We start from the raw sequence: 13,804 nt of genomic DNA, 5'->3' as shown, positions 1-13,804 counted from the left end.
AACCTTCATCGCCACCACTTGCCTCTTCTGTGCCCTCTAAGGCTGCAACTTCCCCTCCAGTCTTCCTAAGCAGCTTGCTGCACCCCAGTCACTCTCTCTGTTGGAGGCCCTCTGGATAGCCCCACCCCACCAGGATAGTCCATCATGCTTGGCTTGTTTTGATCTGCAGCCCTGCACCAGAGCTTTGCAATTGCTCAGAGGAGACAACCAAGTTGTCCAAGGCTGTCATGCAGTGGTCCTATCAGGTGAGCCCCACTTGGAACCTGGGCTGCTGGCTCACGGGGGCATGGGAGTGCAGAGGAGGAAAACAGGGATGCATCCACACTTAAGCCTGCACGTGTTTGTAGTTCATCACCCTTGGCCTGAGAGGCAGCCAAGGGCTGGAGAGGGGAGGACTGTCCTCTCAGAGGCTTTCCCCAGCAGGTGCCCCATCCTGAGGGACAACTAGCTAACTAGCTCTAGTAAGACTTGGCTGAATTCAGGGCTGCCGGGGGTCAAGGAGAGGTACCCCCCATTCATTCTGAAATGTGTTTTTGCTGCCATTGTTGCTGGCAATGCTACATGTGTGGTTCTCTAGCCTTTCTTCTATGTGATAAGCCCACCCTTGGTGATTGAGCTCTGTGAGGCATCAAAAGTATGGACAGTAGATAGTGAAGAAGCCTGAGCTACAACCCTGCCCCCCCTCCTCCTGCCCCCCCCCCCACACACCATACAGATGGTGCCTGAATGGGGGCAAGTCATGATTCCTGAAGCCATACATTTTGGTTGATCAAAGAAGCCAAGTAGGGTGTAGTGGGCTCAGTGAAAGCCACTATTCTTGCTGGTAAACAGCTCAAAATTTAGTGCTCACTGACATTATTTATACTCAACCAAAGTTGTGAGTACAGTTGTATGGCACTGTCTACTCTGGATATGATAGCTTGGTTGGGGTAGGGGGAATAATGGCACGTGCCTTTGCAGACCTAGCCCCCAAGGAGAACATGTCTCCTCTGTAGCATGCAGGGCTACCTTGTACTTCTTGAGTTTCCAGAGAAGAGTCTCCAGCTCTGTCTGGTAGGCCCTAGTGCTAGAGCTTCAGAGACAAGGGAAAACTTGATTCCAATCTTCAAGAGCCCCAAAGTGCATGGCAGGGGTGAGCTTCCAAGCAGCACACAGTTGTCCATCATGTGTCGAGGTGGTTGGGTGAGGGGTCCTGGAGTGTTAAACACTCTGGCTGGCTTGGGCTCTTGAGCATGCACTCTCTTCTCCCTTCTCAGGAAGCCTGGGAAGGTCTCCTGGCCTCCATCAAGTTCAACAAGCATGAGTCCTTCACAGTGGTTTTCCAGCCTTTCTTCTATGAGGTAGAACCACCTTCGGTGAGTGAGCTACGTGAGACACCAAGAGTATGGACAGTGCATAGTGAGGAAGCCTGGGCCACACACCTGCCCCTCCTCTTCCTCCTTCTCCTCTCCCCTCCTTCTCTCCCCTCCTCTCTCCTCCATAGAATCCCCAACATTTACTGAATACTGGATATATAGTCTCAGAGACAATACCACAGTAGTCTCTCACCCTTTCCCATGCAGCTCCCTCACAGGGTTGCATAGCCCAGTGAGGCAGACCCTGAAAGGCAGAGACTCAGGGCTAATAGCCTGGCCTAAAGCTTTGCTTTTAGAATGGGCCAACTTTGTGACCTGAGGCAAAGGGTTTGACTCCTCTGTGCCTTGGTTTCACATCTGTAAAATGAGGACTGTTATTAATATCCTATCCATCTGGAGTGGATGTCAGGATCCCATGAGCTAACACATGGGAAGAACTCAGGGCCTGAGGCTTGCAAAGCCCTGGATACCTCCCACCTTTTTGACTACAGAGGACAGCATTTTCAAGACCACTGCCTCTAGCTTTTCCCTCTGTGTGCTCCTCTACCTCCATCCCTGGAGAGAGGCATTTGCATCTTCCTCCCCAGGGACTACCCGGAGTGTGTAGCACTGAGGGAGGGACAGCCTGCTTAACCAGGTCTCTGTAGCTCCTGATCCTTCAGGGCTATGTCTGGGAATGGCTCCCAGCTCCTACCTGGTGGCCTCACTGTGCTACCTTCAAGACTTACTTGCCGTTTAAAGTCATGGTTCATAGGAGGAAAGGACCCCTGCCCATGCCTCAACTGAGTCACCTCCCTGTCACCTGCTCCTGATCTGAGTTCAGTTTTGGAGGCTGGAGAACAAAACAGAGCAAACAGAGACTGGCCCTGTTCCTGCCAGCCCTGACCTCCAAACCCTGACCCCAGACAGCATTCCTAAAGTGTACTACTCATTGAGGAAGGGCTAGGGGACACAGCTGGATGGGCCATGGTCCTGCCTACATGGGTCAGCCAGTATGTAGAGGCCATCATATTCTGGGTGTGGGGGTGGGGTGACACAGAGTTCTTTCCAACCTCATTCTCTTCCAGGAGAGGTCCACACCCCAGGATCCCAGAACACTTGCCCTCGGGATCTGGAACAACATGGTGAGTGTGGAGATGTGAGGCTCGTGCCAGCCTGAGGGCTGACTCACAGAGGGGCAGCCACGGCCATTGCCTCTCCCTGCCCATTGCTCCAAGGACACTAGTGCAGGACACTAGTGGAGATGCTGGCCAGGCTCAATGCCAGAATCTTGATCCTCCAATGTGGGGATCTAGTGGGGAGCTCCACCCTGCTTTCCCCAGAGACAGAGCATTGTCCCTAGAGGTTGGGTGGTTGACTGGCTTCACGTTTCATTTCAGGGCACAGGGTCCCCTGCAGTTCCCACTCACTATCCTCACCTAAGTGACACAACACAGGTTTAAAGGTGTAGGTGGCACCCAGAGCCATCATGGTCTTCAGAGAGATGACCTGAGCTCGAATTAGATCCTGCCTCTCATGCCTGCATCAATTTGGGGTATCAACTCCCCACACAAAACAACTAACCCCGGCCCCACACATTCAGTATATCTCACCCTTGATGTCAGAGATTGTGTTGCTCTCCATAAGGTGACAGTGATGGGCTTTCCTAGGTCCCCAGAGATTCCCTGGGGCCTTTGGGGTTATTAATGGATGTAAGGGACTCCAAAGCTTGATGCCCTTTCGGTGCCAGGGGGCTTCTTTTGCCACTGTTTCCCCCATCCATGCTGCCCTATCTTATAATCCCAGCAATATAAATTGGTTTTTCTGCTTCCTTGGATTAGCAACATTTCATTCTTTCTCTCCAACTGGTGAGCTGTGTGGAATTTATTGAGTTCCCATTAGCCCAAGGTGACCTGTGGAGATCAGAGCAGGGAGGCTAGGGAAGGGTGGTAGTGACCCCATATATGAAACACTTTGCCCGTTGTCATTGAAACCCAAGGTGTTTTCCAAAGGCATTTGCTGGTGGGGCAGGCGCTTGGATGGAATAACCCCCTACCAGTGGTTCTGAGCCCTCCTAATGCTGTGACCCTTTAATACAGTTCCCCATCTGTGGTGACCCCAACCATAAAATTATTTTCATTGCTGCTTCACAACTGTAACTTTGCAACTGTTAGGAATTGTAATGTGAATTTGTTTTTTGGAGATAGAGTTTTACTAAAAAGGGTTGTGACTCACAGGTTGAGAACCTCTGCTAGACTTTCTTCCATGAAGGGCAGAGAACAGACCTTAGACTTTCTGTCCTCCTATCACCCTCTTTCAAGGACAGAGGGTTGACTGTGCCAGCTCAGGCAAACCTCAGGCCTCTACCACACCATGCTTCCTCAGGCAACAAGTATATGACTTTACTCTGCCCTGCCTGGTGCTAGAGGGGAAAGGAGACACCAAGTATGGCCTCTGTATTTGTGGAGCTCAAGATATAGCTGGGAAGGGACCAGTAACTAGAACAGGGTACATGAGACTTGGCCAGCAAGGATGTGCTGGCAGTTCCTCCAAACTCGGTATAGACCATGAGGTCAGGAGGGGCCCTGAAGACGGGATTTAAAGTGAATTTGAAGTGGTGTATTGGCAAGAGGGCCTCTGTGAGGAAAGGGTGTGGGAATGACTGGCAGGAGAGAGGCTGGCTGAGAGAAAGTGTGGAGACATGGGACCCAGAGCACAGATAAGCCCTGGAACTCAGGAACAGCTGAAGAGAGCACAGCAGGGTGGCATCCTTTTCTTTTTCTCCTCCTCTCCTGCCATTGACTGTCCTTGGTGTTTGCAGCAATAATGGTGATAACCGCTTTTATCAGGTGGCCAAGTGACATTCCCATGCTACTGACCCAGTTTCCTCTAATCTGCTCAAGGGTCACAAGGAGGGAGCGCCCAGAGGTCTCTCCTTTAAGGTCAAGGATGTGGGGTACAGCAAGTGCCAGGAGGACTTCATGGAGGAAGTGACAGTTGTCCTAGGTGGGCAGTCACAGTCTCTCTCCAGACCTGTCCAAACACCCACAAGCCCACAGTTTCCTACAAAGTCTCTCAAGATGCCAGCAGCCCAGAAAGGGGGAGAGGAACCGCCCCCCAAGTGTTTCAGTTCCCCGGTTTCCTTACTGGCAGGATACCAGGCCACCCACCTCTCTGCTAGAACCCACCCACAGCTCGGGCAGGCTTGAATCTGCCCACGAATGATATGGAATGTGACGGGTTAGGGCGAGGCGAAGGGTGTCAGAAAGTGGTTGAAAGTGGTTCTGGCTCCAGTCCCGCTTCTGGCTGTTTCTTTACAGAATCTCTTTTCTCTCCTCTGCTGAGAGCATAATGACCTTCAGCTAGCCTGGGGTGGGGGTGAGGCTTATGAAAGAAAGGGAGCCTGTGGGTTCCCTTCACATTTTTCAGTTCTGTGGCCCCTTAGAGTGTGCAGAAGCTGGAGCCCCTGGTTTGTGTTTCTCTTACCCCAAAGCATTGAGGCTAATCCCAGGAACATATGTCATATACCACATTCAGACACAGCCTCAGGGGAGGCCTTTCTTCCTAGATAAGTGGTGACAGGGGTGGGGAAGGGTGTCAGGAGAACTGCTGTAATCTCGGGGACCCTCATCTGCATTTTCCTGACCACATGTCCAAGGCACACCTGTGTGGAAAGGAATCTGCCCTGCAGCCCATAGAGCCATGTGTGGCTATGCACGGGCTGTATCAATGTCTGCCTCCTGTACCCTCAAACGGCAGGTGTGAGCTCTAAGCACCACACACATACAGAGGTGGTGAGTGGCTTTGTCTGCACACACCTGGACTAGAACGCTCCCAGGTGCATGACCTGCCTAGTCCCAGCCCTGGCTGCAGCTTGCATGCCCTATACAAAGCTGAAGAGGATTGGGCAGAACTCATTCTCTCTGGGCCCTTTCTGCTGCTTCCTCGGCAGATTCGGGAAATTCTTGTATAGTGGACACACCCTTGGGGACATTCAATCCCAGGGTCTTCTAGCAATTATAACACCCTACATTAAGTCTCACAGCATGATGCTAGCACCACCAGGCAGGAGAGAGAATGTGAGAAGTGTTCATACTTCAGAAGAACTCTTTCTAGATCTGATTTTTAATAATTTACTGCATTTATTTATTAAGGGGAGGGGAGCACTGAGCTATGGTGTGTGTATGGATGCCAGAGGACCACCAGACTCGAATCAGGCTTGGTGGCCAGTGCCTTTACCTACTGAGCCATTTCACCAACCCCCAGAGACGATTTTTCTTAAGATCACCTCCATCCATCCCCATGTACTAGCTAATTTCACTGTGGCAGAGCAGAGTGGAGGAGACATAGCAATTAAGGGACTGGAAGATGGAGCAAAAGCAATGATGAGACCAGGGACAAATGTCCCCAAAGAAAAATAGTGCCTTCTTGTGCAGCCCTGGGTGACAGAGGAAGAGAGGCTATTTGAAGAAATGGGGTTTTCTATCTTCTCTTAGGATTCAGGGTTAGAACTGGTGTCAGAAAACTGGGTGACTGATACAGGAACATTTAACTTAAGGCTTGCTGTAGCCTTAGCCTTGAGAAAGGACCCCACTCTATATATAACTAGGTTGTCCTCATGCTTCAGCCTCCCCAATGTTGAGATTATGGGTGTGTGGCCATCATGCCTATTTTAAGTTAGGGTTCCAAACAGAAGCAGGTTTATTGGGCAAACTTATAAACACTCGTTCTCTTGGGTCCTTGGGGTATTTTGTCAGGGTTCTATTGAATTCATTCCATTAGGATAGATGTGGTTTCTTTCTGGATTCTTTTGTGGGTTTTGAAAGATTGAGGAGAAAAATGCAGTTGCCCACCTGACCCTGGCCATAGCCAGGCCCCAGGGGCCCTCCCTTTGTGAGCCACTTGTCTCGGATTTCTAGGAGTGGCCACCATCAAAATAAAACCGAAAGGAGTTTGAGAGCCCAGTTCTCCCCCCCCCCACACACACACACCCCTACCACCACCACCACCCTGGGCCTGGAGCCACAGGCTGCCACTCCTTCACCAGAAGTGACTGTAATTATACCCCCTTATCTGACTCTCCTCCCACTGGATCAGAACAAGCCACAAGTCCTGAACATTCCTTCTAGCTCCCAGGTATCTGGGGCACAGACACAGACTTACTAGACCTTGGGGGAAATCCAAATCTCCATGGTTTGTATGTGTGACAGCTAGACAGGGGTGTCCAAGCCAGTAAGCAACCACAACCCTGTCAAAGTCCTTGTAAGGGGAGGTGAGGGACAGAGCTGCCACCAGAGCCTAGCACTTTGGGTGTGGCAGAGCTGAGAGCAAAGCATAAGGCTCCCAAAAGGAGGGAAAAGACATGTGCAAAAGACGCTTTGATTCCTCCAAGCCACTGCAGATCTGTTTAAGTTTCCTCCCTCCCTCCCTCCTACTCTTCCTCCATATTTCTCTCCCTGTCTCTCTTTCTCTCTGTCTCTTATCCATCTCTATCTCTCATCTCTCTCTTCCTCATATGCAAGATCTCATGTAGCCCAAGCTGGCTTTGAATTTTCTACTTAAGTGAGAATGACCTGGAGTTTCTGATCCTCCTACCTCTACCTCCAAAGTGCTGGGATTACAGGCATGTACGACCACACTAGCTAGGTCTTTATTCAGCACTAGGGAGCAAACCCAGGGCTTCAAACATGCTAGGCAAACACTCTGCTAGGACACATCCCCAGTCCATAGAAAGAGGTTTCAGAAACATCCTCCCTTGGGCTGGGGATGTGCCTAGCATGTCCTCTTGATCCGAAGGATTGAAGAAATACAAAAACCCCTTCGTCTAATTCTTCAGTTGCCTCCACCCCCGTTTCACAGAGCTTTCAACGAAGTTCTAACTTGCTGGTTCCACCTGCTGTTGCTCTCAGCACCATCTGTCTCTGGTTAGGTGGCCTTTGTGGTTATGATATCATACCATTCTTTCTCAAGTTGCTAGCCAGCCTATTGTCTGTGAGTGTGGGGGCCAAGCTGCATTCCCTGCCACTCTATCTCTGTGGTCCAGTTAAAGACTGGGACCTGTTTGGCTTCATGTGCAGCTGTGTAAATTTCAATCCAGAGGTGGGTTTTCGTTTGTTTGGTTTTGCTTTTTCGAAACAGGGTTTCTCTGTGGCTTTGAAGGCTGTCCTGGAACTAGCTCTTGTAGACCAGGCTGGCCTCGAACTCACAGAGATCTGCCTGCCTCTGCCTCCCAAGTGCTGGGATGAAAGGGGTGTTTTTTTTTTTTTTTTAATTTGACCTGGTTTATGTGCATGTAGATTGGTGTGGGTTGCAATCCCTTTGGGGGGGTGGGGGGGTGGGGTGGGGGGGTGGGGGGGGGTGGGGGGGGTGGGCTGGTCACATGTCAGATATCCTGCATATCTGATATTTACATTATGAATCATAACAGTAGCAAAAATTAGTAATGAAGTAGCAATGGAAATAATTTTATGCTTAGGGGTCAACATGAGGAGCTGTATTAAAGGGTCACAGAATTAGGAAGGTTGAAAACCACTGATGTAGATTATAACTGCAGGAAGGAGGAAGCCAGGGCAAAGGATACATACATGCTTCTCACATGCTACTAGGGCTTATCCTTCTTCCTTGTCTCTACTGTCCTTGCTATGAAAATCTTCATCTGTGTCCAACAGATGGACACTGAGGTGGATTCAGAACACCAATGCCAGTCTGCCTTGGATACCTACTCCAAACCATGTCTAGTTTCTCCTCCTGCACTCCTGAGGAGAGGTGGACTAAGAAGTCCTGTCAATGAAGAAACAAAACCAAAAAAACAAAAACAAAAACAAAAAACAAAAACCCACTAATCCCCACACAGTGATCTTCAGTGATCTTCAAATGAGAGTGCTACGGAATCCCCAGGAAGATTTAGGCTGCTCTCCTCTACGGTTGAGCTTCTAGCTTCTAGGACAGAACTAGGAATGTCCACAAGGGGCTAGTAATCCAAGAGCCAACTGAGAGACTCCCTGATGGAGGAGGCCATCTCAGGAGGCTTTTGTTTCAGATGTCACCTTCTTTTCTAGATGAAACCAGTGGGCCACAAAGATGAGCTAATTGATGCAGTGGAGAGGAAGACGAACTGCCCGTCTCAGGTAGGAGACACCAGACTGGGAGACAAGGGTGGCCACATGGACTTAACTGAAAAGTGGAGTCTTACTGAGACATTATCCCTGAGAGTCTTAGCTCTGTTGTTCTGGACCTGAGCACAGGTTGTACATGTAGCTGTCATAAAACTTATTCCTGTGGACTGTGAGAGCAGTACTAGCAGAGCAAAGGCCCTCCATACCTGTGGGAGTCAGGAACAAAGCCACAGCTCACCTGGCCTTCAGCTATGGCCCCACTAACATTCTTGGGGGGCCCTGGTGCCACTTCAAGGCCTTCTTCTACCACAAGAGGCAGAGTTGATGAGTTCCTAATGAATCTTGAAGCCTATATCCTAAATATGTGCCCAACATGTAATAGATATATAGGTAATCTTTCCAAATACATGGATGAGGAAATAACAAAACATCAACGGGTGGGGGGGGGGGAATTCCTTCTCTTGAGGAATGCAGGTTGATGGGGGTGGGCACTTTCTTGATGAGTTAATAAGATTGTTGTGACTAGGCAGACCTCTTTGCTATGACTTCCAAGAAGCCCAAAATGAGATCTTCTTCTGACTGAGGTACCTATGTTTAGCCTGTGATAGACCGCTGAGATGAGGGAGAGGGAGAGGAAGAGAGCACATCAGGGATGGCTGGCTTGTGAATGGGCCATTTCAAAGCCCCAGGGACCTTCAGGGGCAGGGTAAGGTTTGGCTTCATGGAGAAGATGGTATGTGTAAGAATGAAGTGTTAGAGTCCAGCCACTGCCCAGGCCACAACACACGCAGCAGCCTTTTCCCTATCACAGAAACTGGCAGGCACCTGCTGAGTCCCTAGCTAATAGACCTCTAGGGCCAGGGTCTCTTACCTTGGAAGTGAATTTATAGCCAAGGGGGTAGTGATCACACACCCTCTTCTCCAGCCCTTTCCCTGGCTCCTGTCTGGCTTGCAGGCTTATACTGTGACATCTCTCCCCAACCTCATCTTGCCACTTGGGCTCAGTACCTCGCTTCAAAGATCCCCACCATGCTGGTGCTGGGCTCTAAACTGTCCTCAGAACCCTGCCATGAATGTTGTCTCTGTCTCCTTATCTGTGGCACTCCTAACTTTAATAAACTCTATACTCTCCACACTCCTTCTCAGTATCTCTCGTGAATCCCACCCCCACCCTGCTGCCACCTGAAATCTTTCAACATGAATGTTCCAGTTAACCATATCGGTGATGACTGGCTCTATTATTATGATATGGGGAGCTCTGGGTCATGGCTTCATGTTACCTTTCTCTGCAGGAGAGCCCCTATCTGTTCACCTACAGAAATAGCAACTACCAGACCAAACAGCTGAAACCCGTTGCAAAGCTTCAGGTAAGGGAAGGACAACTGGAATCTTTGTAACCTTCTACTTGGTTCTCTGTCCTGAAAACTCCATTTGCCTCTGGGAATGCTGAAAGCTTCAGAGTTAATGGAAACTGCAGCAGGTACCTGGAATTCAGACAGGTCAGACCTTGGGAGTCGGTAAAGGGCCTCAAGTGTATGTGTAACTTTCTTTGGTGGCCTGAATCCACGCCCTAGACCTGTCTCCATGTGTCTCTCATGGCATCATGCAGTCTTGGGATCCCATGGTACTGTGACAAGATACCTCAGACCTCAGAAATCTCTGGCTAGTCTTTGAACCTTTAATCTGAAGAGAAAGAAAATAAAATTGTCAGGGAAGGGGGAGAAGTGGATTGAGGTCTGGATCCAGGTGGTTTGGGGACTAGAAAGCCTTAAAGTCTACCTGTACCCACACTGTTCACCTTTCATCGAGTCTTGGTTATGGTTTATCTCAGAGTCGCCTGGATTCTTCCTGCTGAGATTAGATAGGACACTTTGCACTCCTCAGGAGATACAAACACCAAAAGCGTGACGTCTTTGTTCTCAGGGAACCAGGGCAAAGGTAGATAAAGATGACTTGACCCTTCCTTCTCATGGGAGCATTCACTCCAAGCGGTAGCATGAACCTCTACTCTTAAAGAAACCCAATGTGAAAGATTTCTGAGTTACCAATAGGCCCATGTTTTCTTAAAAGTTTTTTGTTGTTGTTGTTTTGGATTTTGGTTTTTTGGAGACAGGGTTTCTCTGTATAACAGCCTTGGCTATCCTGGAACTAGCTCTGTAGACCAGGCTGGCTTTGAACTCACTGAGATAAGCCTGCCTCTGCCTCCTGACCACTAGGATTAAAGGTGTGCGCACCACCACTGCCTGGCTGGGCCCCATATTTTCTAATATCATAGATGCACCTAGAAGAAAGCAGACACAGTGAGAGGAAGCCACTATTCTATGTTCAAATCCATGGTCTTCCATATCCTGGCTCTGTGTCAATAAGCAAGGTCCTTAGCCTCTCTGTGCCTTTGGTTTTTCATTGGGGAAGCAGTGAGATAACAGTCTTACTGCATAGCGTTTTAAAGTGCATTAAGAAAGAGAAGCACTTATTCCAGGGTCTGGAATGCAGTGAATCCTATTGAAGTGTTGATATTGCTTTCTATGTATTGCTAATTTCCCTCAGGTTACATTATTAAGTCTTTCCTGCACTTCTAGAATGCAAGCTCAGAGAGGCCAGGACTCAAGGTCACTGTTGAGGTGTGACCTGTTAGGTGACTAAGTAGATGGATAGAGGGATTCTAGACACGAGACTTTAAAACACAAATAAAATAATACTGCTGGTCCAAAAGGACACAGTTTGGTAGAGAGACACATACACCAGCCAGCAATTACATTCACTGTAATAACAACTGCAATTAAAAAATTTGTGTTGGGTCTTCTGGGAATACAGAGGAAGAAAAACTAACTCAGAAAGTTAAAGATAACTTTCCTAAAGGTACCCATGGTCTTGGTTTTGAAGAATGACTAGGGATGAGTCTAGTGGATAGAAGGGTAGGAAAATGGAAGAGAATAAAAAGAGTAGGGCGATGGCTTAGGCAAAGGCTCAGGGGTGTGGGAGAGTATCAAGACCTTGGGCAAGGACAGACTAGAGCGGGGAGATGTTATGATCAATGGATTTTATGCTGAGGTTGGTACACAGTTGCTATTTGTTTGTTTAATAAATCATATTGTTTTCTATAATGCTTGGCACACAATAATAAACAGCATAGACAGAATGATCTGACTCCACTGAGAATTTATGCAGGGGAGGGTCACAGTTACATCTTCCTGAGAGAGGGGCCACTGTGAATGGAGAGGAAGTGACAGTGTTGAGGACCACAACATTCTGAGCAAGAGTATTAAAGGCTCGAGCTCAGGTGAAGGAGGAGGAGGAGACAGATCAGAGCAATGTGTTGTAGACAGTGAGCTCTGAGGTTGAAAGAGCGAGATCTTAACAGACATGATAGTTCCATTCTGTTTTAATTGTAAGTGGTCAATTCCACCTCCACCCTCTACTCCCAGGCTCTACTCCAGATGTTTGTGTGTGTGTCATTTCAGGTGAGAGAAGGTACAGAATTCAGCTGTTCTGACAAGAAGCCCTCGAACACAGTCCCCACAACAGGTACATGGTTATTATGTTCAGTGAGTTTTCAATTTACTTGAGGGCTGAAATCCAAGTCACAGCAACTTTAAGATGGCAAGGATTCCAAAGCTCTAAGTCAAGATGGGTGAGAAGGTCCAAGACAGTGTTTATGGCCCTGTGTGGTGCCATAAGGTCATGTTTATGCCTGGTTATTCTTTAACTAAACTAATAGCATCATTATCAGAAAGCATTTATTGAGCATTGACCCCATGTCAGGCCATGTTGTACAAGAAGCCTAAGAGGAGTTGTTCCTATCTTAAAACCTTGATGGGTGGATTTGTTCACTTAAAAAAATTACTTTTAAACAGAAAGCAAAATTAGCCAATCCCATACTTCTTACCCAAGGAATGTGCAGAATGTGTTTAAAGGCTACACAGAACAGGGAGGCCCAGCAGAATAAAAATGTCATTTCTCACGTGGTTCTTCCCTTTCCCTTCCTTCTGCCTTCACTCCTTTCTCTTTTTTTCCTACCTTCCTTCCCCCTCTCTCTCTCTTTCTCTTTCTCTCTCTTCCTCCCTCCTTCCCTCCCTTCCTTTCTACTTTCCTTCACTTTCTCTCAAGTCAGGGTTTTATCTATGTGGTTCTGGCTATCTTGGAACTCACTCTGTAGACCAGGCTGGCCTCAAACTCACGGAGATCCACCTGCCTCTGCCTCCCAAATGCTGGGCTCTGGATATGAGACTCATGGAATGTTCTAGGTAGTCATTAACTATCTTCCTAAAGAGGAAGCTTCTTAAGTACTGCAGTTTTCTTTGCAGGTGAAGTAGCTTGGGGAATGATGTCTGTACAGATGGGAAGTCACACGAAGGTCTTAGTGGGACCCAGGTGACTCAGAACCTTAGCTAAGACATTAGTGCTATAGGCTCTCATGCTGAGCACTGGGGGTTAATTAAATATGCTCATTTCTCAGTTTGCTTGCTTGTTCATTTGTTGGCAAATTGTTGAATATCTCCTGTGAAGCCATTCAGGAGTGTCTGTCCTAGCTGATCTAATTTAGTTTCTGACCTGGATTACTGAAAAGAAAGTTGAATTTGGAGAAGTCACAATAACTATAAGGATTCTTGCATTTGTTGTGATATGTCTCCTTGTGTTGTGAGCAGGGCAAATTAAGTACCATAGCTTGACTTGCCTTTCCCAAGCATCTTGCCTTTGCACACGGAGATTAAGACATATGATTGTCAAGTGAGTTAAAGAATCTTCTCAGCAGAGCCTGGATGCAAAATTTCTTCTTCTTCAAAGTTGTAACAGAATAGGCAATTGGATTTAATCTGTTACCTCTTACTGTAAAAAAATAACTGAAGCTGGGACCTTAAAAGAAATCTACTTAACCCACAGTTTTGAAACCTGAATATCCAACATTAGATAGCCTGTCTCTTTGGCGATGCCCCCTGTGGCAAAGTTAAAACATGGTAGAGAAATGGGAAGAGCATTGACAAAACAAGTAATGTGTTGGGGTTACCACCCACTCTCATAAGAACTAATTCACTTTGCACAGCCAGCATTAACCCTGTCCAAGGGTAGCTCCCAGCTCCCAGCTCCCAGCTCCCAGTGACTTTGCAATAGGCCCAGCTCTTTAGTCTGTACCTCTTCTACACCACCGTATTGAGGACCAAACCTCTAGAATTGAGTATTTGGAGGACCACATCCAAGCCCCACAGAAGTGGTACAGATCTTATACAAAGATGAATTTAGTCTTTAGACTCCTTGCTCCTATGTTTGATGACACTGCATTCCTATTGAATTATTTACTAGTCGGACTTTAACAGCAGAAAGAAATGATCATCTTTATACATGTGTCCTCCCATAGTA

At 47.9% G+C, this 13,804-nt stretch overlaps 1 protein-coding gene across 1 annotated transcript in view; it reads left to right on the top strand.

Annotated features, from left to right (window-relative positions):
- Plb1 (phospholipase B1) overlaps positions 1-13,804 on the top strand; it is a 93,910-nt gene that overhangs the window by 10,805 nt on the left and 69,301 nt on the right. The window contains exons 5-10 of the mRNA XM_027424423.2: positions 170-245; positions 1,257-1,355; positions 2,423-2,479; positions 8,393-8,461; positions 9,742-9,816; positions 11,911-11,974. Of these exons, the coding sequence (XP_027280224.2) occupies positions 170-245; positions 1,257-1,355; positions 2,423-2,479; positions 8,393-8,461; positions 9,742-9,816; positions 11,911-11,974 (440 nt within the window). The remainder of the gene's footprint in view (positions 1-169; positions 246-1,256; positions 1,356-2,422; positions 2,480-8,392; positions 8,462-9,741; positions 9,817-11,910; positions 11,975-13,804) is intronic.

This window comes from Cricetulus griseus, chromosome 7, assembly GCF_003668045.3.
Source record: "Cricetulus griseus strain 17A/GY chromosome 7, alternate assembly CriGri-PICRH-1.0, whole genome shotgun sequence".
NCBI classification, from domain to species: domain Eukaryota; kingdom Metazoa; phylum Chordata; class Mammalia; order Rodentia; family Cricetidae; genus Cricetulus; species Cricetulus griseus.
The sequence above is the reverse complement of the archived record's forward strand: the minus strand, read 5'-3'. Positions and strand labels throughout refer to the sequence as shown.